General features: G+C 42.2%; 1 protein-coding gene across 1 annotated transcript in view; it reads left to right on the top strand.

The window, feature by feature from the left end:
* Positions 1 to 1,624: 1,624 nt before the first annotated feature.
* The window catches only part of casz1 (castor zinc finger 1), a 74,224-nt gene continuing 50,722 nt past the window's right edge, over positions 1,625 to 25,126 (top strand). The window contains exon 1 of the mRNA XM_034087667.2: positions 1,625 to 2,022. Within this exon, the coding sequence (XP_033943558.1) occupies positions 1,974 to 2,022 (49 nt within the window). The 5' untranslated portion in view covers positions 1,625 to 1,973. The remainder of the gene's footprint in view (positions 2,023 to 25,126) is intronic.

The following is a 25,126-nucleotide window of genomic DNA, read 5'->3' on the forward strand; positions in this document are numbered from 1 at the left end:
TATTTGTGCTTTTAAGCGACTTAGTTAGTTCAGTCAACACAACTTTTGATGTTGACCTCTTTTTTAAGCATAAATCTAATAATTCTGCAACATAGTGTCTCTTATTACTGTGCAGCTGGTAAGGTGCTGACAAGAGCTCACCAATAAAACACCAGTTTATTTACAATACGTGTGGCCTCTGCACAACATATACTGAACAACAGAGATTTAAGAACATTTTAATTCTATGGTCAGGCAGGTGTTTGTTCAGTAATGATCCACGTGTGTGGTCATACTATAGGTCTCTTAATCCACCAAACATAATATGTGTGTTTGTACGATTGATAAAAAGAACAGGACTTTCAGTTGATAAATGTCAAACACCTTTACAACTGTTATAGACTGGCTGCCAAGTCAGGTCATTTAAAACAATTGAATTATTTTATCATGGCTAAAAAGCTGAAGTCGTGTTTACAGTACAATGTTAGATCAAGGGCGGAACCTTATGATAAAAAACTCTTTTAAGGACATTTCCCTTTATGTGGGTTAGGAAGGAGGAGACAAAGGTTTTTTTTTTTTCATTATTAACCTGTGGATGAGTCATCATAATTTTCAAATCATCCAACACCTGTTTATGTACATACTTTGGACTTTGCTTACTGCTCTCAGGACTAAAGACGGGATTATGTATCATTGCATTATGGTTCACAGCCATAACGTTATTAATTTCCTCTTTTCTATCACCACTAAATGCTAGTTATACCCCACCTTTATTCAAAATAAAACTGCTGTGGAAAACAGGAATATCCCGTGACCTTTCAACGTGTAGACCTTTTTTTATTCTTTTTGCTATTTTTGCAGTATACTGTATGGGCATTATGTACAAAAGGTCCAGAGGCACTTTGCATGCCACTGCGGAAGAAACTGCCAGGCAAATAAGGGGTTTGTCTTATAAAGTATTCATTGTCACCTGGTAACGGCTGCTGTTTATCATTTCACCTGAAAATTACAATGGAAAACTGATAGCTTATCAGAGGGAGGGAAGGAAAAGAGTGTGCTCTGAAGAGAGAGGCAAAGAACGTATACTATACAACTCTGAAATAGAGGATCTGCGTTTTGTGAGGGAAGTAACAAACGTTTTTAGCTTCAAGCTAAAGTGTTTGAGTATTATCTTCTGGCATGCTCCTGGCGAGAGAGATATACGGACAAGCATGTTCCTCATAGGCAGTTGTGTCCCTTTAATGTGTGGCATGTAGTAATGATATAATGGTTAGGTGACTCTCTATCAAAATAGTCAATATTCAATCATCTGCTATATAAACATAAGAAAAATGGGGATATAAAAAGCCGACTTTTAACTATTTAATTTAAATAATTAGTCTAAAGCATTAAACACTAGTGCACCAGAAAGAATAATATATATTTTTGATAAGTATAATCTCATCCTACCCAAAACCTTTTCTTTAGTGTTGCGCTCCCTTCATTTGAATAGAGGCAGTGGAAGCTCCACCCCAAGAGAGTTGAAAGGCTAGAAGACCACAAAGATGGAAAGGCCAGCCCACTGAGGGAGGGAGAAAAAAAACTGCTCCGGTTCCTCTGCCATAATTCCTATCAGCCTATTCAGACAACATCACCAACAGCTTGGTCTGTGCGTGTGTGTGTGTACGGGGCCAGAGCAGAGAGAGAGAGAGCGAGCGAGAGGCAGCGCGCGAGAGGCAGAGAGCGACACACAGAGAGAGAAGGGAAGGGGGAGGCTCCATATTCTTTCACCTACTCCCCGTCAACCACAGGAAGGAGGGGCCAGACCCTAAGCTGCCAATCAAATCCGCTCGTGGCAGCCGGCATTATCTCAGCAACAACTATTGACAGATTACATGTCAAGGAGTTTAGTGCATGATTGAAGGAAGCCTTTTTTTATCAAGTTACTTTTCTGCTTTATTTCCCCCTCCACCATCCAACATTCGAATGACTTTCTTACAGAGTTGAGTAATATTATGAAAGTTACTTGTCTGAGAGGATTTAACTTCGACTTCCCTGAATATGGTGAGTACACTTCTTCTTTTTCTACCTTTTGCCAGATATGTTTTATTAGCTGACAGTTTAAGGTGTGCCTTTATCTCTGACTAAATACACGGAGAGGGGAAGTTGTTCATGATTAAACTATGTGCCAGCGCATACGTATACCCAACAGTTGCAACACCTTATTTATAGCCCTTTGACAGTGCCCAAAGGTGACTGCAATATCAAATATGATTGCCCATTTCCCAGCACACAACTCAGGACGCTTCATTTCATGCAGTGAAACACATGTGAGGAAAGTTCACAAAGCCAGTTTCATTTTCTCTCGTCAGAGTCTATTTCTCTCCTAGGACATGAGACCAGCTCAACTCTCTCTCTGTCAGGCTTTCCTTCTTTCCTCCGTGTTTTGCTGCTTGTTTAGTCGCCTCAGTTAATTACATGTTTTTGAATAAGCCGGTATTGGAACAGTCGAAATACAGGTATTGGCTTTACCCACAGAGGCACTGCCATTAGGGTACACTGAATGGCCTAAGGGTTTGTTGCCAAGGGGACAAAGCAAACAAACTGTTGTGTTGATTATGTTGTCACACATGTAGAGGAAACAGGAGCAGGGCTTACACCTTTTCAGGTAATTCTAATCGGTGTGTTTCACATCAAAATATAAAGGTGTGACAAGTTAAATGCATCACATGTTAGTTAAAATTATAATAAACACTATATTTATTTAAAATATTGAATTAGATTGTTGAAATGCAAATGCCCTGCGGGGCAGATAATTTAGAATTTCATTCGACCTGTATCTGTCAGGTTGACAACAGTCATCGTGTGCGTACTTTTAGGAGGATAAACTTGTCCTGTTGTAACAGGATTAGACCTTATACTCACAAGCGTTACTCTCCTCGTAGCTTTATTTGTAAGAAGGGTTTTGTGTGAGTTTAAAAAAAAGTCATATCACACGTTGACATATAGTTATTTCTCTCTTGTGTGTACTTAATGTATGTGTGTGCTCTCTATTTTAATGCACTGAGTAGTGTCTTCCCTTTATAAATGTGAGCGTGTGTGTGATTGTATTAATAGCCCCTTTCTATTTTATTATTTGCACCACAGATAATAACTTAACTCTAACTTTATAAAAAATAGATTGGTCTAAAAAATGGTATCTGCCCTATTTTTTTAAACACTGTTTAAATATTTCGAAAAGATTGTGGGGATATTTTGAACTGATATTAAAATTATATCAGTTTTTTTTAATTTTATACAGAATGCTCCAAAGATGTATTTCTTTGGTCTTTTCACATAACCAACAAATCTGTAACTCTTACTTCATTCAACCACATATTGCTCCAGGCTGTGCTTTTTAATACATTTATTTACCGGCTATATACTCTCAGTATTTTATTTGAATCCTCCTTAATACGATTTCTTTTTTATTGCTGCCTTTTCTTGCCGTTTAACACTCGACACCACATAAGCTTTTCTGCTCTTTAACTTGTATGTATGGTAGTATCATTTAACATATACATTCCAATTTAAGAAAATGTGTCGATTATTAAATAAAACATTGAGAGAGTGTATAGTAGACCACAGGATGTCCCTGACAGACCTGAAGGCTCGGTGATGTCAGGTTATTTAAGGTGTCCTGTATTATAGTTTAAAATAACAACAAACAAGTCCAACTGTTATCGTGACACACCCTAATTTCAAACTTTTTGTCAGCTCGGAAAATGTTTTTCTACCCTCTTATGAGTCATAATGTTGATTGCCTTCTCCCTCACTGAGTTGTCTCATTAACCCTTTGTGGCCCTCTCCATCTTTTACGGCCTTCCACAAAACCAGGATGAAATGAGGGAGAAAAACAAGCCCAGTTCTGAAGGCCCTCAATAACCTTTTATCACAATTTAGCAATAACCTGAATCAATTTGATGTCTTAAGCAATAAAATATGCTGTTGCACTCCGATTTCTGCTGCTCCTTGGATGACAGTAAATTTACATTTTTTAATTAAACTAGCCGGAATTTTTATTAGGGGGCTGGGCTATGCTAATGGGAATGTTGTGTACAGCAGATTAACAGAGTTTTGAAATAAATTTAACAGGGAGACATTTGGAGGGAAAAAATGCGAGTCATTGTCTTTAACCTCTTTCGTGCCGATTTCTCCTGGGGGATCCTTGTATTCTAAGGAGCCATGTCAGGGAAGAGTGCTTCTCAGCAACGAGGTGATTAGTATCGCCTTGTCAACCGAGGAAAAACACTCATATTCTCAAGATTTATTTTTTAAATACCTTGTCTAAATTACATCAAAATATATGATTTTTGCTTTCACTTAGATATGAAATTGAATACGCTCCTTTAATTTACCTCCCTCTGTGGGTAAGTTAAGTGTTACAAATAAATGCCTGAATTCACGTTTTATTTAGATATGATTTTGGTTTTTGAAATGTGGAAAATAGACATTTCATGCAACATTTCAATTTATATTTACACTGGATCTTATTTATTTAATTTTTCCGCTCTAAATTAATTCATTTTCTAGCTTTCAATTGAGATTTCTGATTTTAGTCACACATCGCACAAGAACTATTAAATAAGTGTCAAATACAGTAGTTAATGGCAGCGTATATGTTTGTGTAGTTTTATGGTCCGCTCTCAGTATTTGATTGATGTTACGCGAGGCTGTGTGTGTGTAATGCCTGGCTTTAGCTGAGTGGCAGGGGGAGAGAAGGGGGAACATAGACAGCAGACAAGGGGGTGTGTGTGTGTGTGTGTGTGTGTGTGTGTGTGTGTGTTTGTGTGTGTTGTGTGTGTTGTGTGTGTGTGTGTGTGTGTTGTGGTGTGTTTTGTGTGTTGTGTGTGTGTGTGTGTGTGTGTGTGTGTGTGTGTGTGGTAGTGTGTGTGTGTGTGTGTGTGTGTGTGTTGTGTGGTGTGTGTGTTGTGTGTGTGGTGTGTGGTGTGTTTGTGTGTGGGTGTGTGTGTGTGTGTGCGCGTGTGTTTGTGCGTGTATGTATATGTGTGTGCTTGGGGGTAGACAGAAAGAGAGGGACAGCTGAGTCCTGATTGAGCATGTGCCCAGTCATCAGACACAAGCCACCCAACACCATAATTACCTTAACCCCCATCTTTTAATACCCAAATCAGACCAACTGGCTGTTTTTTTTTTCGGCAGAAAGAGGAAACATTAGAGATCAAACAATCAAATAAACTCCAGATGCACGTGGGCTGCCATGCATCTTGCCGCAGTAGCCAGAGTGTTCAGGGCTACTTGATATGGGCCAGGAGCAAGGCAAGTGGCATCACCACCCCCTTTTCTTCAATCCTGTGCACTCATGCAGTGGCCAGCACCTAATTAAAACCTCAAAGCTCCCCGTCACCAATCTGGAGTAATGGCCTAATTAATACTCGGTGAAGAAATATTCCAGAATGATAAACAGGTTGCACCTTGGGTCTTCATTGCCTTTATTATCTAAAATGTAACTGGCCAAGTTTTTATGATCACAGATATTGCATGTTTGATAATGCATGTTTGTTCAACTACTCTACCAAAAATGGCAGAAAATGAAATATGAGGTATGATTTTTTTATTTATACTATCTTAAAAAATTATGGCAGTGAATTATAAATTGTCATTAATTAGAAAAAAAGTTGTATCTTCATTTATTTTTCCCCCTAAAAATATGATTTTCTTCCCCCATATTTCTGGCTCATTTGTGTCAGCGTAACCAGCTGAAAGGAAATTGGGCTTTTAATCTCACAGCTGAATATGCCGTATCATGTATTCTTGGGGCAAGAGCTAAGTTCCAGTTACTTATATTTTTCTCCCACGATTGTCTAATCTCACATATGAAATTATAATTTCATGCAAAGTAAGGGAGAGGAATAATCTCTAGTCGCTGATATGCTGTATAAGAGGGGAAAAGGGGAAAATTAAAGGGTAATTAGCAGAGTGGGAGACTTTGGCGCGTTTGTCTGAGAGCGTGGTCTCCACTGGCCATGAATGAATTTGCATGCTTCGCTTATCGAAGCACACTTATTAGGCCAGCTGAAAGAGAGATTAAGCCGGCACAAAATGTGGTGACTAATCCTTTTAAATGTGGCAGGGGGTCTTTAAGGTGTGAACCGGTCCGTCCGTAGGTTAGTGGGTATGGAATGTGACAGACCACAACTTTCATACAACTGAATGTGTATGAAAGGAAACAGCAGATGTGGGGTTAACTCTCTAAAGACAAGGACCGTTATTGACATGGGTAATAAATTGATAGTTTATCTCCTGACCCTCTTATCTCTGGTACAAATACAGCATGTGGGGTCAGGCTGGGTTGATATAATGACGGGAACATTGTGTGGTCCAACATCAATGCTGTACCTGTTTTTTATTAATCAATAATTGCTGGTGAATTTAGTTAATCATACATTTAAAGCAAAAGCGATACAAATTAGAAAAGTAGGTGTTGAAGCAAATCAGTCTTCCCCGCTGTTTTTATCATAGCTTTAACACTTCTCTTAGTTTCACTTCTCTGTCACCTTTTCTATGAGCGAGAAAATGTTTGCTCTGCCGAGTTACAGAGCCAATAGCCCTGTCCTCGTCCGTAATTGACTGCAAACAGGAACGTAGTGACGTTTAAACACTGCCCTCCTCTCTCTCCTGTGTCTCACACACACATCTCTCACGCAGTCCCTAACCCGGCACCCCTCAGCTTCAGGTCCGCTTTCTGCCGTGTTTTTTCATGTGACATTCTATTCACTTGGGTCAGTAGCCGGCAGCACCAGCAATAATTACTGTCTGTACATGATAAATCTGAAGCCCAGCTGTTCATTTCTGTCACTGCCGACAGAGACAGAAAGATAGTGAAGAGAAGGAGAGAGAAAGGGGGAGCTCAGTTTGTTGGATTTCTTTTTTTTTCTCCCTCCTTTTTTTACTTGGTAACTTGATAGGATTACATGGTTCTAGAGTCCACACCTGTTTAAAGGCTGTTAGCAGAACAGTTGGCAGTCCCATAACCACAGCTTAGCCTTTTTCTTCTCTTGCTGCTGTCCATTCCGTATCCCCTTCAGAGGATTTTACCCCGCATGTATGACGAGAGTTTGTTCCGCTGGGGCTCCTGCCTCAGTCAGGGGTGAGGGGGGGGAGAGCACTCCTTGTGACACGTGAGCGGTGTGTGTTTGATGTTGGGGAGCGTACCCTACGCCCTCTGTCTGTCTGTGTGTGTGTGTGTGTGTGTGTGTGTGTGTGTGTGTGTGTGTGTGTGTGTGTGTGTGTGTGTGTGTGTGTGTGTGTGTGTGTGTGTGTGTGTGTGTGTGTGTGTGTGTGTGTGTGTGTGTGTGTGTGTGTGTGTGTGTGTGTGTGTGTGTGTGTGTGTGTGTGTGTGTGTGTGTGTGTGTGTGTGTGTGTGTGTGTGTGTGTGTGTGTGTGGTGTGTGTGTGTGTGTGTGTGTGCGCGCGCATGTGTGCGTGTGAGGCTGGGTCGGCTGACATCTCTTTCCCTCTCCTGAGACACGTCTGCCATCAGTTGTGCTTCCCTCTCCGACCTCAGTCACACAGAAGCCATCCCCCGGCACATCGTATGTACAAGTAGCTCCACAGCAAACAATAAAATAATTAAATTCGGTTTGTTTTCTGAAAAGGGTGGGGGACAGGTGTTGGCAGAGTCTTGAAATGTCCAAATACAGGTTAAACCAGACGATTTCAATGATTAAGGGTTAGGTTGAAAACATTTGTACATATCGTAGGAGTGCCAAAGCCTTGCTGTCTATTAGAAATACTTTTGGAAGGAGTGGAGAAATGAGTAATGCACAAAATGTGTAGCTTGTTTTCTCTTGTTCGGCTGTTAATAAAGTGGGACACATTGTGTGAGCACAGGGAAATATTGTGTAGGAGACAGTTGGTGGGGAAATCGGGGACAGTCATCAGACCCAGAAAATCGCATTACAGTATGTTGTGTTGTGCCTTGGTGCAACGTGTCTCACTGCCTTATTTGGCATTCAGCAGCAACACAGCTCTTTGGCTTCGTCACTTTCTATGGGCCCTCAGCACCTGTTCCCCCTATTGTGCCGGAATTTTCTATATTTGGCAAGAAGTTGGACTCTCAAATGGTGTGTAGGTCAAGGTTTCTAAAAGTTAGAGATGAACTCAGTGTTCTTCCAACTGCATTTTTCTTTTTCTTTTTTTTCTGCAGTTGCTCATTTGTTCAAAAGACAATATTAGAAAAGATGATTCAACTTGGGAGGACTACGAAACATTTCTCACCAGGGCACCTAAGTGTCATGTTGTCCTGTTGTCCTGAGCATGTTATTGACACGTTGCATTGCCAAGAGTGCAAATTATCTTCCTTGTAAAGCACAGGAGAAATAAAAAAAAGATCAAAGTTAATAGATATCTGAGGCTAACTTTTAATTGTTCTGATATGTAATCGCTAAATGACAATAAAAAAGGAGCAGGGCCACTTTAAAAGCGTTATCTCTTCTGCTCTGTGCCCAAAGTGTCATGTCCATAACAGCACCACCTGATCTACAGAGTAAAATAACCGCTAAGGCTTATTGTTTGGACAATATTGGAGGCCCCCCCTTCCCCCCCACACCACCACCCCCCCTGCTTCTCTCCCCTCTCCCTTGATTCATTTCACCCACTGTCCTCGGCTGCTGGAAAATGGCGTTAATTTTTTTATTACCTGTTTGACTCTCCAGCCTTATTACTGTAGCCCCTTAATGTTCTCTGTAACCGTGGAAACCAGATGAATAAATGTCCGCCAAAGAAAATGAGATGATTAAACAGGTCACCCTTGCAAAACAAATTCGCTTGGTCGAGTGCAATTTGTGTACCAAGCGGCTGTCTTAACAGTTTGCTAACAAGGGGATTGTTTGCCAGACTAACTGACAGAGAGGGGAGGGGGAAATGAAGATAACTGGGGAAAAGGATATGATTGAGGAGATAATATTTTCTATTCCTCATGACAACATGGTGTTTGTATAAGATTCAAAGGTCTACCTTTCGTTATATTCCTAAATTAAAACAGATACTCTCCTTTTCCAATGCACTGTACATTTTCTTGCATTTACAAGCGACGTTCACGTTTTATTGTCATTGTCAGGGGCATTTTGTCCGTCATAATCAGCAAGTGCAGTAGCAAATAGAATTTTCCTCATTTATGTTGCAACCAATCATTACTGCTAATTGTCATTGAGGCCATCTGTATAGGATGGCTCATCCTCTATTGGTGTTGGAACAGTACTGGTCATGGATTTACAAGTCCAATAATAATACTTAACACCTCCATAGTCCGTGCGAAACAGTTCCTATTCACAACTGCAGTGATGGAGGGTTTTTTCCCCCCTCTCAAATCAAACAGTAGCATGAACAGGATCCTGGTTTCAAAGTGTCACTAAGCTGCTTTCCCATGATGCCCCCGCCCTTGCCTTCAGTGAGGGTAATATTCTCATACAGTAGCCAAAGACTTGTTTCAAGCAAAGCCCTCTGACAACCATATGAAACGTCTGGTGTTTTCATCTGAGAAAATAAGAGACTTGGTCGGGCATATTTAGCCATGTAACGATAGGGCTAACATGCAGACTTGGATTAGAATCAGGCCTGCGTTGCCATTCTAACCACAAATCATAAATGTCGGAGACACGGCGGTGGTGTTGTTTATGGAAGGATGCCACGCTGCGCCACTCAAGGGTGTTGCCTGTTTGCATTGATGCACCACCACCACTTACCGCCTCTTGCTTTAAAACAACTTCCGCGTCCCACTCAGCCCAGCCATTTTGTCACGCTACAAAAGCAGATCCCAAATGCTCACCACAGTTTTAGCCTCAACTTTAGGAGAAGGGGGGTGTCTGCTCATTTGTGGGACAGAAGATAGCAAGCCAGAGTTCTTCCACTGGTAGAGGTGGTATTTCATCCCAATACAGGGACACTACAGCTCAAAACTGAAAAGCACTTGTGCATTATTGATGTTTTAATTTGTGCAAATGCCCGAGTCTTTGTTAAGTGATTATAGTGCTAGGGAGATAACAGGGGAGGTACTTCTCTATGAAACAAGAGCTTGCTTGCTGGCCGCACTGGGAAGCCATTGGACTAAATCTAACAAGTCAACGCTCTGCACCGTGCGAGAGAGAGGGAGAGAGAGAGAGGCGGGGGGGTTTGGGATGGAAGGGTGAAGAGAGTTTACTCGAAAATATCAACGTGTCTAAGATAAGAAACATTTCCGCCGTTGATCTTAGCTACACCTCTCCCGTTTATGATGTTGGGTTTATAGCTTTTACCTCCCTTATCAAAAATTATTTGATGTAAATACAATGGAACTGACCTGAAAAGCCCGGTGTGTAAATACTGCTGGTGGCACACTAGAAACTGACCTTGGGAGAAGAATGCAAAGTTATTATGCTTGCAAAACAAGCCAATAAAAGAATACACCGTTGAAAGGAGGGAGTTTGGGTAAATATAAAAGAGAAGAGAAGCAGTTTTCTTTTCCTGCAATGATTAACTCAGAACAAAGGTTATCAAGGATGACATTTTTTAACTGTAATGTATGTAATTGCCCGCTACAGCTACCTTGCCACATTACCAGTGACAAAAAAAAAGGTTGAAACTTTTGCTAGAAAAGAAACATGCATGTATGTGCAGAGTATGAGCTCAAATAATTTGTATAAGCTTACATTGTTGTCACCAGTACGTAGAAAGCTGTGTTTCCTCTATTGCACCGTTTAGTATCTGTAATGGTTGTCCAAACTCGGCCTCATCTCTGCTTCTCCCACACCTGCAGCTGTTCACACAGCCTGCCGTCCTCCAGCACCCAACGCATGTATAACCTGTAAATTATGCTGCATTTATTTGGCCCAGACTGCATTGATACGGGCTCTATCAATGTCAACCCATGAGATAAGTGTTTCAGTTTTGGCTTTGGTTGCAGTATTAGTCATGCTCTTTTGTTCATTGGCTTTATTCTTGCTTTATTCTTTTGGAAAATCTGCTGGAGTATGGAACCATACTCCAGGAAAGCCTTCTGCTTTGAGGTCCCTGGTGGAGGTAAAGACGAGAGCATGCGTGTGCACGTACGTACGCACGCACGCGCACGTACGCACGCACGCGCACGCACACACACACACACACACACACACACACACACACACACACACACACACACACACACACACACACACACACACACACACACACACACACACACACACACACACACACACACACACACACACACACACACACACAGTAGGCTCTCAGGCTTCCCCAAGCATTTACAGCTTTATTAAGCTGTCTCATGAACCCACTAGCAGAACATGAGAATACAGGAAAAAAAGAAAAGCCCATATTACTTAGATGATTTGATGTCATTTGTGGACTACAACACACTAGGCTTTATTGTGTGTGCGCACAGAGAAAGAGCGGGAGCAGAGAAAAAAAGAAGTTGGCTTAGAAATTCAGAATTTCAATTAGCGTACGTAATCTGAACCTGCCGGCTTTGATAGAGGCTTTTTTTTTTACTGAGAATACAGCAGCACTTGTAACACATTAATTAAGCAGACTTGTTTTTTTAAAGCATTGAGTAAAGTGTTCTTTATGCAGTCCTTTTCACTGAACAAAAGGCAGTTACCTCACATAGAGAACCGCTTCCCCCAAACCATTTGGATAAAAAGGGCAATTTAAATTGGAGAAAAGCACAAAAGACAAAAAAGACAAGCCATTGAGAGTAAAGGAGATGATATCATATGAGAGCACAGGCTTTTGCTGAAGAATAGAAATGTATCCCTGCCACAGTGAAACCTAAGCTTGGCGCAGGAAAACGAGACCCTATTTTAATGACTTTCTACCTGACAGATGACTTTAGACTGCCTTTTGGATCACATTGCTTTGACTGTGTCTCTTACATCATCAAACCATTGATTATTAATAGTTTATATGAATTGTTAATTGATGGGTAATATGAGTTATGATTGAAATATCCTCCTAAACGTAAAAAGATTACTGTTCATTCTGTTTGATAAAATAAAAAGTCTTAAAATAATCTTGAACGGATGTTTTTTTTCCATGGTGATGCTTTGTGGTAAAGGTATATGCTGCATTGGGGAATAAGCCCTGCTGAAATATCTACTCTTTTCTGGGTAGCGTGGCTACATGATACTGCAAGGTGAAATGCATGCTCTAAACAAGCATTAAAGGGGATTACACTGCATTCACGCACTTTGGTTTTATTTTCCATGAATGCATCAAGATAAAAAACAATGTCATTTATTACCAATAGATCATTTACCAAGTTCAAAAGCAGATAATGGCAGGGGTATATAAAAAAACATGTTAAAGGTTAATTTATTCCAACTGTTATCACACGACATAAGGTTTAGTTCCTCTTCTTAGAATATATAATAGAAAACGAGTCCCTTGCCCTAACTTATTCAAGATGTATATGAAATATACAGAGACTATTGTAAATCCTTTTGCGGTGGGTGATGAGTACACATACAGATGATACATTAAAACTGCCATAACTCGCACACCCAGCAAAGCTAAAAATCAATTGGAATGGATAGTTAAGCTGGCCCCTAAAAATCAATGAGCAATTCATGTCCTTGATCACAGAGTGTCATTCCTCTCAATGTTCTGGGGCTGATGAGGGCTGAGCATACACACATATACTCACATCCAGCACAAATATACTGGCACATTCACTAGGCTGATACAAGAAATGAATAGTACATTTAATTACTATTTAGAGGACAGAACACATCTTTAAGTACAATTTGTATTTTAAACAACTTTTCCCAATGCTTTAATCAAATGGTAACCTTGTACTGTCCATTTATTTTACAGCTGAGTGGATATACAAGGTTTTTATTAAAATGTGTTGGGACAGTGTTACATGTGGTCAGGGTATTTCATCAGGGCCAGCTGGGGAATGGAACAGTGTAGTCAGTCTATTGGAAATAGCAGGGTGTCAAATTTCAAAGCTCATGTTGTTGTTTTTAACCATGCAAAATGTTGCAATTCAACAACATTGTACACCGAGCCTGGAAAATAGAGATGACCTTATAGCCATTACATGGTGGGGGCACACACACGTTCACACACACACACACACACACACACACACACACACACACACACACACACACACACACACACACACACACACACACACACACACACACACACACACACACACACACACACACACACACACACACACACACACACACACACACACTCAGTGAGCTTCCATGTAGGAAGAGGAGAAAGGCGATAAGGTTTGCCAATGAAGAGGAGGAACATTCTGATTCAAAATAGCAATTTTGCCCTTATTAATGCCATTAGTGTAACAGTCACAATGGATCAAATCAAAGAATGACCGAAGCAACTCCTCTGTCTCTGCGCTATGACGGGAACACGTCCGGAGCAATTTGGGCATTTAGTGTTGATGAGTGAAGTGTCTAGTGCTGTAGTATCCTGCAAACTGCCCTTAATTATGCTTATAGTTCCTCTCTTTATCAACGTATTTCTTCTTCTCTGTTCTGCTCTTTGTGAACATTTTAATACCCATTTATTTCAGTACCCTTTTTCTTTATTGCCTATTGCCACCCTTCATTTGAGCCAGCTATCAGTCGAAGTGATCCTTTTGTTGGGAACTACTGTATTTTTAACCCAGATTTATATAATGCTCTTGGGCTATTCCCTGCTTTGAGGCCTTTCATGTCACTCACACTTTGTATCCCCCTGTTGCCAATTATAGCCACACTGACCAATTCAAAGAAAAGCTAAAACAGAAATTATCACGATGCCACATAACATATTAAACTTCTGCCCTTAATTTATGTTCTCTGAAACTTTTTCACCATCTTAGTTCTCCTTCTTTGTCCTCAGGGTCTGTGGTAAATTAGTTATGAGTTAGCAGCAGTTGCTTGGCCTTAACAGGTGGTCATCTTGTACGGTCTATTACTCTGGTAACATTTGAAAGGGTCATTCAGCCCACTAGCGAAATACCTCAGATTTGGGGAGAGGAAAAGGCCTTCGAAACAGTTGTCGCCTGTCAGGAGGAGCAGGGAGTCAGGAGGACCGTTGGAACACTTGCTCGTCCCCTCCTCGAGGTAAGAATTTTCCAGCAGCTGTCACTTGGCCTCTTTACCTCATGTTTTTTTTTTGGACGGGTGTTTTTTTCCCCCTTCATTTCCAATAAAGCAAAAATGAATGTTTGTGGCAACTGGAGGGGGAGGGCAAACTCCAGTGCTGTGCCCTGTCACTCACAATCTCGCCCGTGTGTGTCCTCCTCTAGAAGGGTAACATGTCTCATCAACCGCCAATCATGAAACGCACGTGAGACGAGCCTAACGGCGGAGTCTTCTTATTTGTGATTCAACTTCTTAAATGGCTCTGGTGGGTTTTTGCCGTCTGCCGTCACAAAACTCTCTTTGTTTGCCCACGTAAAGAAGCAAAATGGTGAGTTTAATTTGCCTCTGTTCTGCCTTTCCTCGACTGCACTACCCTTCTCTCTCCTATTCCCTCTTCCTTTCCCTGTCTCCCTCACTCCCCCTTTCTCCCCCCCCTCAATCCATCTGCATCATGTCGATCTGTCAGACTGCCAGTGTCTGTTCCAATTAGATTCCACTTAATACACGTAACCTCGATTAACACGCAATCAAGCCCAGATAAATCACGTCCTTTAAGTCCCCCCCTCTGCCTCTCCTGTGTTGCTTTGCATCACTCAGTTTTTCCCAACAAGCTTTCTTCGCCGCAGTCGTTGGTCACAATGTATGAAATCACACATTGAATGCGCAAGCAGGTAAACTTAGCGTCCTTAGCGGTGACATTTTAATTCGGACACAGGTGCTTTTTCACCTCTAACCAAATGCTCTGCCTTAGTTAGTCTCACTTCTGTTCCCAGTAATGTGAAGTTCCTCTCGCGTTACCAGCAGACTCTTGTTGGTGCCCTTCTCACCCCTGAAGATGAAGGTGTCTTAATTACATCTTTGGTTAAAAAGCTACAAAAGACACCCAGGGCTTTCTCTACATTGCGGGAGGCTGTGTAGTCTATTGTCTCTGTGACCTTTTTAGCTAGCGGACAATTGGTTTGACTAGATTACAAATTAAGACACAGCACCAGGCACTTAGAAAAGCAAGTCTGTTAGAGAGCAGTTCTATTACTACCAGCCTGTGAAAGCCACTGGGCCATACATTTTAAGCATCACATAAATGGCCAGAAGTCAGACATCACATGCACATTGTTCCGTATCTATAAAATATAAAAGTAACATTTGCTTTAATGATAGCTGCAATGCCATAGTTCCTCTTTGCCAGTGGCAGAAAGGGAAAACACACAAAGCCACTACAGTGCCGAGGACTCTGGGCCGATTATTATTCTTTTAACAAAGTTAATAATTTACACTGTTTATGCTAATGGAGGAAAAGAGGACTGTTGAATAACCAAACAGTGAAAACCACTAAAAATACAAACCAAATGAAAACAACCTGGGGCACTGAAAAAGCACACACAGCACTCTTGGGGTCTTCTTTTATTAATCGCAGCTAAAAGTGCTAACATTGACATGTTGAACAGATTAGCCTCTTTAATAACGGGGCGGGTCAACATGGCTACCTCTGTTGATCCATGATGATATCCTGTCGGGAGGCGTATATCCCGTGTGTTTCATATTCTGACCCCTGCCTCCATTGGGCTCGCCCCCACACTAAAGATGAACTAAATCTGGCCTGTGCATTCTCAAGATGAAGAATACAGTACCTTTCTTCATTAAGGCTCATCACACATGTTCTTAACTTGTATCCTCACATTAATTTGTTTTGGCAAATGTCATTATTGCAGCGTCTGACTGCGTTGTTACCAATGTTGTAGCCGTGCTGTGTTCAAAAGTGGAAGCTGTGGCAGTCAGAGATCTGGCTTTGTTTCACACATCGACAGCTTGTGTCATACATGCTCAGGCTGCCTCTGTACAGCATTAATGGTTTTAAATATCTCAATGCTAGTTGGAGCTGACAAGGCCTGCCGGTGTGCAGTGTGTAAATAGGGCTTGGATTTAAAATAAATTAAGCTATGAGAAAGGCTCACGTTGATCCATTTCTTATCTCCTCTGCTGCCTTGTCAGCCCAAAGCCCTTTCAAATTGTGCAGACAAGTTAAAGGACAAGCAGTACTCATTCACTGTTTCTACCATGTAAGAATAGCTTGTTATTAGTATTAAATAATGAACTATTTATATCTAACTGTAGTAGATACTATAGTTGTTCCACTTCTTTGAAACTGTTGATCTCTGTGAAACCAATTAAAAAGTTGTGCGTGTTTTATTTAATTAGTATTGGGTGCAAACAAAATGAGTATTGAATAGACACCCGATAGACCTCTGCCCTGTCTTTTTCCATTTATAAACTCTTTCCACAGCCACAACAATGTTGCACTGTCTCTTTAAAAGGGGTGACAGTTTTGACTATAAGTTGAGCTAATTTTCTTTTTCACTTTCCCAGAGAAAAAAAAAGGGAATAACGCTGATGAGTTTTAACAGCTTCAGCCAGGCGATGGGCAAATATAATAAGTGTTTTCGTAGACGTCACCAATGATTATCTCATCTGGGCATTTTGGGTGAATGTAGTGGATTTAGAGGCTCGTCTCCCATTGTGCTGACATCACCCTTTAACAAACCAAATTAAATCATGGCTAAAATCATTTGAAACTCTCCCAGAGTCTGTCTGAAATGACTAAACAATGAAAGTCTGGGAAAAGTGTAAAGGGAGCGCTGTGTGCGTTTGGGTGTGCGTGTGTATGTGTGGATTTTAGTGTGTTTAGTCACGGGGGATGGGAGGGGCTGTACTGTGGAAATGGGGGCAAATGTATCCTCACACTGCATAATGGGATAAGGGAAGCCAATTTTTAACACATTCCTTAGAGAGTTTAAAGGACAGCATTGTATCACAGTACTTTGCACTCTGACACTTTAGAAATACTTTTTAGTTTTTTTCCTATAATTTGTAATTTTATTTAAACTTGTAAAAAAAAAATCACAGACCTCAGCATGGAAAGTTAACTTCTCTGTAAGGAAACTTGATGAAGGCATATAAAGGACTGCCGTATTCAGTCTTGATATAGCTCCACTTTTATAGATAGAAAGTCAGATTAAAGGGCAAGAGTGTCCAGTTTTCACAGCCAGGCAATGTTGCATGGAAATTGTGTTTTGATACTGATACCACGATGACACACAACAGGCAAGAAAAGAAAATATGACGCCTGTATATTTTATAAACACATATTGGTGACATGCCATCACAACGTAGAGACATGAAAGCCACGTTCTTACAGTAAGGGCCATCATTAAAGTGTCCTTTAAAGTTATTTCCTTTTTAAAATAGTAGTGACACGCAGACTTAAATGCAACTTTGCATGAACAAGTTGGTGAGTTGTGGAAAATGTGCAATTGTGAGTCTTTAATTTAATGTATTTATGTAATTTCACAGTGTTAGCTATATGATAAGGTCTATTATCGCAGCTGGAACAAACAGGGATTTGTCAGCTGTCCGACCTAAGCACTCGCGTGATGCAGTCGGCCATCCATGACCTTGTGAAATGAACAAAAGAGTCAGAGAGAGAGAAAGAGAGAGAGAGAGAAAGTGAGTGAGTAAGAGGAGTCAGTGAAGGAGTGTCGTGGAGGTGCATGGAGGTGGTAGGGCAGGGGGGGGGGGTTGCTAAAGGCCTCAAGTCAGCCAATGTTGCCTGATGTGACAGGATTAGCTAAGCCCCGGTGAGCAGGGCTGGTTGTGTGTGTGTGTGTGTGTGTGTGTGTGTGTGTGTGTGTGTGTGTGTGTGTGTGTGTGTGTGTGTGTGTGTGTGTGTGTGTGTGTGTGTGTGTGTGTGTGTGTGTGTGTGTGTGTGTGTGTGTGTGTGTGTGTGTGTGTGTGTGTGTGTGTGTGTGTGTGTGTGTGTGTGTGTGTGTGTGTGTGTGTGTGTGTGTGTGTGTGTGTGTGTGTGTGTGTGTGTGTGTGTGTGTGTGTGTGTGTGTGTGTGTGTGTGTGTGCGTGCGTGCGTGCGTGCGTGCGTGCGTGCGTGCGTGCGTGCGTGCGTGCGTGCGTGCGTGCACACACTCAGACCTGCTGCTTGCCACCAGCCGAGACAAGACATGGAAGATCAACAGTGTGTCAGCCCATCGCTGCCATCATCACCCTCTCCTTCCACCGATGGGAGAGAGCCAGACCATAGAAGATACAGCCAAGGGAGTCAAGATACAGTGGGGGGAGACACAGTCGGGGACTAGTGGGCGGGCAGCTGGGGCTAAAGTGAACGTGAGTTGGAAAATGATCCTATTAAATTGAATTAAAGAGGCAGTCTTCATTTACCCCTAGAATGATGGATTTGGATAATTAACAGTGTTAATGTGGACTGGTTAAGGAGGGCAAGGGAAACCGGTGATTGCAGACACAGGATAAAGGGGCCAGGTCAGACCTGTGTTGTATTTGGCCCGGCGACCAAGGGATGGCCTTTTTTCCCTAGCCTTGCCCCCACACTTGGTCGCTTGTTTTATAATTTGAAATAATACAATAATAATTTTAAATGTTACCAGAATGTGGCGTATTGTTTTGAAATTCTACAAATCACCCTGAACTCTTTATTTTTAAAGTTTTTAGTTTTTTTCACTACTCCTTAAAAAAAAAAAGCCAGTGGCCGTAAGATGATCTGAACACAGCAGATCAAAGGATTTTATGTTGTGCTTTGGGCCTGCTGAGTAGCATGCATGTGAATGGGGAAATAAAGCAATAGAAGGGTGTCACTGATGAGCGTGTAGGTTTACTATCGATATATTTTTGCGGTATTGTGCTGCAACAGTGAGTACATTATACCAGTTTAATGTCCTCATCTCGAGACCTAATTATGACACTGGTAGTGTGTGTGAAGTGTATGTGCACGCACATGTGGTGATGTGCTTATGTGCCTGGGTTTTCACTTTGGTCAGTGCACAAACCCTATCTGCATGTCCTTAATTCTTGATGATGTGTAGGCCTTAGGCAGTGTGTGTGATGGAGAGGCTGCCTGTGTGCCAAGTTGAAGTGATCAGACGGCAGGGCCTGGGCCCTCACCCCTCTGAAAAATCCTGTTACGTTGCTCACAGCAGCCAATCGGCAGTAGTGTGTCGCTAGGCTCTACAGTCTAGTCAGGACTACTGACACCCATCCACAAAGGAGCCAGATTTATAGGCCACTGTGTGTCACCCGGTAATCTGCAGCGTGTCTATTACTTCAGAAATAATAGCTAATCCTGAAGAAGAACTAGTTAGCTTAATTCACATGATCTCAGCCCCTGCCTAACTAAATCTGTTTATCCTCTATGTGCTGCGTCTATTATGTGCTGCATTGTTAAAGGTCGAGCAATTTTCTTTTTACACAGACGTGTGGACGTAATCTATTTTGACAGTTGCAGACGCACACTCAACTCTCCATTACCTTGGGTGATGTGCACCACAGTTTACCTGAACCCTGATTAGGCAGAGAATGTCTTAAGCAAAAGGATCAAATAATTGTATGCTACTTTTCTCTTTTCAAAAAAATTAACACCACAGTTGTGTGTGTGTGTGTGTGTGTGTGTGTGTGTGTGTGTGTGTGTGTGTGTGTGTGTGTGTGTGTGTGTGTGTGTGTGTGTGTGTGTGTGTGTGTGTGTGTGTGTGTGTGTGTGTGTGTGTGTGTGTGTGTGTGTGTGTGTGTGTGTGTGTGTGTGTGTGTGTGTGTGTGTGTGTGTGTGTGTGTGTGTGTGTGTGTGTGTGTGTGTGTGTGTGTGTGTGTGAGAGAGAGAGAGAGAGTGTGATAGAGTGTGTGAAAAAAACAATCTCATCAAGCAGGAGGCCGTTTGCTTAGCAAGAGCTGACAGTCTTTGTGTATGTAAATGAAGAATTTAGACTAATGGAGTTGAACCATTTCTAATTTTGTGATGGCAAGAGGATTTTGATTGAAAGTAATTAAGCAAGCTAGCTGTAAAATTAATTAAAGCAAAAGTAGGGGGGGGGGACTTTTATTGGATTGGATAGCGATATAGCTGCTGTCAGGCAGGGGGACAAATGGGGGTGACCTGGATTCTCTGCCCTCCCTCCTCCCACTCGGGACTTTTATGTCACTTTAATCTCCTTAGAGCGGCTGGTGTGCATTTGTTCGAAATAATCAAGGAAATATGGTCAGGAATTGTCAGCTTTCAGATCTAATTTACCTGACAGCCTTGCAAGTGTGTGTGCACGCGCAAGTATGCATGTGTCAGTGGCAGGTCCATTTTTTCCCCTTGCCCTCTCCTCAGCTTTGTGGAAAATGCTTTTGACAGTCTTGAAGCATCTTGGTTGTCGAAGGGCGGGGGAGATGAGGAACTTGGGTGGCTTTAAGACGGACATTTCAATGAGGCGTGTTTGGCCCGGCTTAGCACCTCTGACACTGTTGTGTGCGTGTACACATACCAACATGCTTAATTGCCTCCGTAACATATTCAGACTCAGTTTGGCCGCTGTACCAGCACTTCTCTACCTCTGTTGTCTGCAGGGCGGTGGTGGTGAAGTCGATAGGGACTTGGCTTGGCAATTGGAAGGTCACCAGTTCAAGTCCCGGCAAGACCAAGTGCTACCGAGGTGTCTCTGAGCAAGGCACCGTTCCCTACACTGCTCCCCGGGCGCTGTTCAAAAATGGCTGCCCACTGCTCCTAACACTAGGATGGGTCAAATGCAGAGAAACAATTTCCCCACGGGGATTAATAAAGTATATCAAAATCAAAAAAAATCAAAAGGTAGCCTAAACGAGCAGAAGCAGATTACAGCCATGACAAAGCCTGTTACAGCTACTTAACCACTGACAAATAAGACTGGCCAATCCTGAACAAATAGAAGCTTATTGTCCCTTTTCAGTTTTGAAAATGAGAATAACAAAATGTGTTAAAAGTTAATGCTGATTTTAGAATAATTCTCCTTCGATGTTTCTAACTTTTATTTTAAGCTTATAATTGAATAACTGTGATATATCAGCCACCTGTGCATTTTGTGCTAAGCTAATTTCCAGTCATAAAGTAGCCGAGCTAATGTCCTGCGACATCTACAGTATATGGCTCTGAGCTGTATGGGGTCCATATTCAAGGTCCACGGGGTTTCCCACGATTCCATACTGGGTGAGATGCCACTTCATCTTAAAGCTTCTTAGTGCTTTCTGGTGTTCGGGACATAGGGTCGCAGTGTGGCCCTCAGTACCCCCTGAAGAGACAGTTAATTAAGGCCTGAGCCCAGACAACGCTGCGGGGACTCTCACCCACCACACCATGGTCTGCCCCTGCCCCAACTCTCTCCCCCCCCAACACCGCAGCCGCCGGGGCCTGTGGGAAAACGGTGCGCCACCAACGGGGCCCCTAACGTGATTAGGAGTCCTCTGAAAATAGGGCCTCAGCTCCAAATCCTCTCACCCACCTTCATCTGCCCAAACGATCCCCCTCAATTCACCCCCAGCCCTATCCCCCTCCTACTCCCCCCCCCCCTTTAAGTCGGCTCCACCCGAGCTCCATTTTATCAATTAATGTAATAAAAGGTGGAACAAAGAGCTTTCTTTCCCCCGCTCTGTAATTAGAGGGGGAGATCTCCTGAGGACTGGCCTTCATTGGGCCCGAAAAACATGATTCTCTCCCCCCCCCCCCCTCTACTCCGCCGCCACCACTCAAGCGGAACATGGCTCCTCGATGTATAAGGGTGATAATGTAAATGTAGTGTAGTTTGCCTGGCAAACCCGGCTCCACCTATTTTGCAGTAGCTTTATCTAAGTGTGAACAAATGAATGTAACATTTGCAAGAGTGATACATTATTAACTCTAATTGATTATTTTATAACACTATACATTCACTGTCACCTTCTATTTGGCTCGCACGAGTACATGCGCTCTGAATCAGTCTTGTCGCTGTCCCTATTCTAACACGTAACGTGTCACCACCCGCTGTTAACAAATGTGATAAAACCACCTGAATCGAGAAAAGCAGGTATGGCGTCTGCCTATGTGTGTTTTTGTCTGTTAGGTGAGATACAGTAGACTTGTGTGTGTGTGTGTGTGTGTGTGTGTGTGTGTGTGTGTGTGTGTGTGTGTGTGTGTGTGGTGTGTGTGTGTGTGTGTGTGTGTGTGTGTGTGTGTGGTGTGTGTGTGTGTGTGTGTGTGTGTGTGTGTGTGTGTGTGTGTGTGTGTGTGTGTGTGTGTGTGTGTGTGTGTGTGTGTGTGTGTGTGTGTGTGTGTGTGTGTGTGTGTTACTCTCTGCTTAACTTACTACACGTGTGTGAAAGTAAAAAAGAGAGACAGAGGGTGCCCGCTGGAGCTTTCGATAGGAATTAGTTTTACAACATATGCAAATGTTCCCCCTTGAAAAAAAAGGGTCTTTAAGTGACAGGTTGATATGTGATTAAACGACAATTAGAGAGCTGAAAATAAGTGTCGGCAGTAGGTCAAGCACTGGGCGGCTCAGCTAAAAGGTAGCAGACTATTGAGGAGAAAACATTCCCGGGCGGAGGCCAGGAACAGGACCCAAAACAAATTAGTGAGGTTAAGAGGGGACGTAGTCGGCTCTGTGTTCCAATAAACCCACAACAAAAAACAAGTTCAGTGTTTGCCTGGACGACAACAGACAGACAACTCATGAGTAGAGTAGGATCCTGTGATACAATTCATGAATCCTCACACTGGCACTGATTGTAAAGACTCAAAGTGCTTTAGCGTCAAACTTGACTAGCATACTTTACCTTTAAGAGATTTCACAATTTGATGGTGACGCCCTGCTCGCCCTGATTTTAACCTTTCGTGCCCCCAGCACAGATTAAAAGCAGTTGTCTGCCCTTGTGTCGGCTGCACCCCTCTCCTCTGCTGCCCTTTAAGCTAAAAGTACAGAGACATGAAGGATTCTGTGTCTTTCTCTCTTGCTGTCTATCACTAACCCACACATACACACTCACACACATATGCACACAAACAGGCAGGGACATAAAAGGGCTCACGCTTATTCTGGCAACAGATGGCCCTGTCCCTATAATCCCCTTTGATGCTGCGGTGGGCAGTGGCTCCTGAACATCTCTGAAGCCAAAGCCCCAACAAAACTTGAGCTACTTTTCCTTTAACTGACCCCAATTGCCAAGGAGCTGTCAGCTGTCAGAGCTGGTTAAGAGCGTCTTTACTAGGGGAGACGGAAGGGCACTCTCTTTCTCTCTCTCGCTCGCTCTCTCTCGCTCTCTCTCAATTTTTTCAGCTTCCTGTTTGTTTTCTGTCAACGACGGTTCATTCCACCTCCACCCTCCACAACGCAGCTGTTAAAGCAGGTTGACCGTGTTGCTCTGACTCGTAGTATCGACGGCACTTATTTCTTCCCTGTTCCTTCCAGAAGGCGAAAGACTGAACCTCCCCAGCTCTAATATTGGAGCCACAGATGGCAGGAGGTGGGCTAAGAGGCTTAGATTTCATCAAAGCGCTCACCTTAATTATTGTCAATTGTAAGGAAAGAGAGTCTTTTCACTGCTTGTGTAACCTATATACATTCACATTAGTTAAATAGAAGAGCATCGCTTATTTTCTACAAATAGGACTTTTTTCTCCCAGTGATTTACAAAAGATATCTTATCTTTTTCTTGGATCAAGGTCTCTACATAAGCTCTCTTCGGTTTAGCGCTGGCCATTTGACGCTGATGAAATAAATCTGCTATCTTTAAAGAAAGTGGTTCTGTCTCTGATAAGATAAAATCCCCCAAGATAGTAATGAGATCACTAATGGAGTTTTTAAAATAATTGAACAAGTATCCTTAACCCCGCTTTCACATTAGTAAAGTAGTCGTTTAACCCTCAGCACAAATACTTAAGGCTGCTTTTGACAATCAAGCCCTTTTTTCCAATCCTATTTTATTTGTATCCCTAGTCACTTGTCAAGGCACAGAGTTGTGTTAAACACTCCTGATTAAATTAAAGATCATTCAACCAAATGTTCGAGTGAACAAACACCACGAAGCACTTTGCCTTCTTATTAATTTTGCACTGTAAATATAATCAAATGTGATTTCAAGCCTTAACCTTTATCTTAAATAATTCCCATGCTATAATGTATGGAGCACCATCTTCAGGACTTTCGGGTTTCATTTGAAAAGCACAACAAATTAATACAAATAAGGAAACACAAATTAGTGCTAGCTGGTTTTGTGCTTTTAAAGAAGCCTTCTGTCCTGTTCGATTATGTAATCATTTGAGAGCTTTGGGGGATAATCAGCCCTAAGATTTGCTCACATTTCATGTACGTAACTAATGGGATTGGGCTTTTTCCCCCTGTCCCTCTCTTGTGGTGTTATGGAGCTGGCAGCTGAAGTTGAACGGATGCGCATGGTGCTGAGTCGTGCACAAGACTATTTCAAGACTGAAATGCGATTGTTTTAATACTTTAATCCACCTGTCCTTGGCATTCAGGATGTTGAGAAGTCGCCTAATTATTTCAGTGCCCTCTATCCTTCCTGGTTGAAAATACAGCAGAGGCAGCAGCACAGTTATGTTGATAAATACAGTCCATATTAAAGGAATTTCCTCTTTTGAATTGGTTCAAAAAGTATAATGTAGTCATTTAAATCAGGAAATAAAACAAAATGTCTATAAATAGCCAAAACATAAAACTCTTCCGTCTTACTTAAAAAAATGTATAGCCTAATTGAAATTTAAAAAATGCATGCATGCAAAGAGGATCTGAAATAACCAAAATCACTTTAAAGAGCGAGCCATTAAAGAACCAGAATTCCAGGAATTGTCCCAGGTTCCTGCCACGATAGTATGCAAACACAAATATTTTCTTTTAATTAAAAAGGCCTCATCTCCCTGTATCCTCCCCCAAGCCTGATGCCAGTGCTCAACGACCCCCCCCCAAAGCACACACACACATTTACCGACACTCGCATACACACTCCTGTAATGCCTTATTTAAATCCAGCGCACTCACAGTCACATATATACATCAACATTTGAGAAAAGTGATTACTTTAATTGTGTCCTGGGCTGTCTTGACTAGCTGCTAATCTGTCAGAGTCTGGTTGTCAATTGAGAACCAGGGACACCAGCAGTGACGGCTGCCCCGTTCACTGATAGCCCCCTGAGGGACAGTTAACCCTCAAACACCCCCACCTCCA

Source organism: Pseudochaenichthys georgianus, chromosome 7 (genome assembly GCF_902827115.2).
Source record: "Pseudochaenichthys georgianus chromosome 7, fPseGeo1.2, whole genome shotgun sequence".
Classification (NCBI taxonomy): Eukaryota; Metazoa; Chordata; class Actinopteri; order Perciformes; family Channichthyidae; genus Pseudochaenichthys; species Pseudochaenichthys georgianus.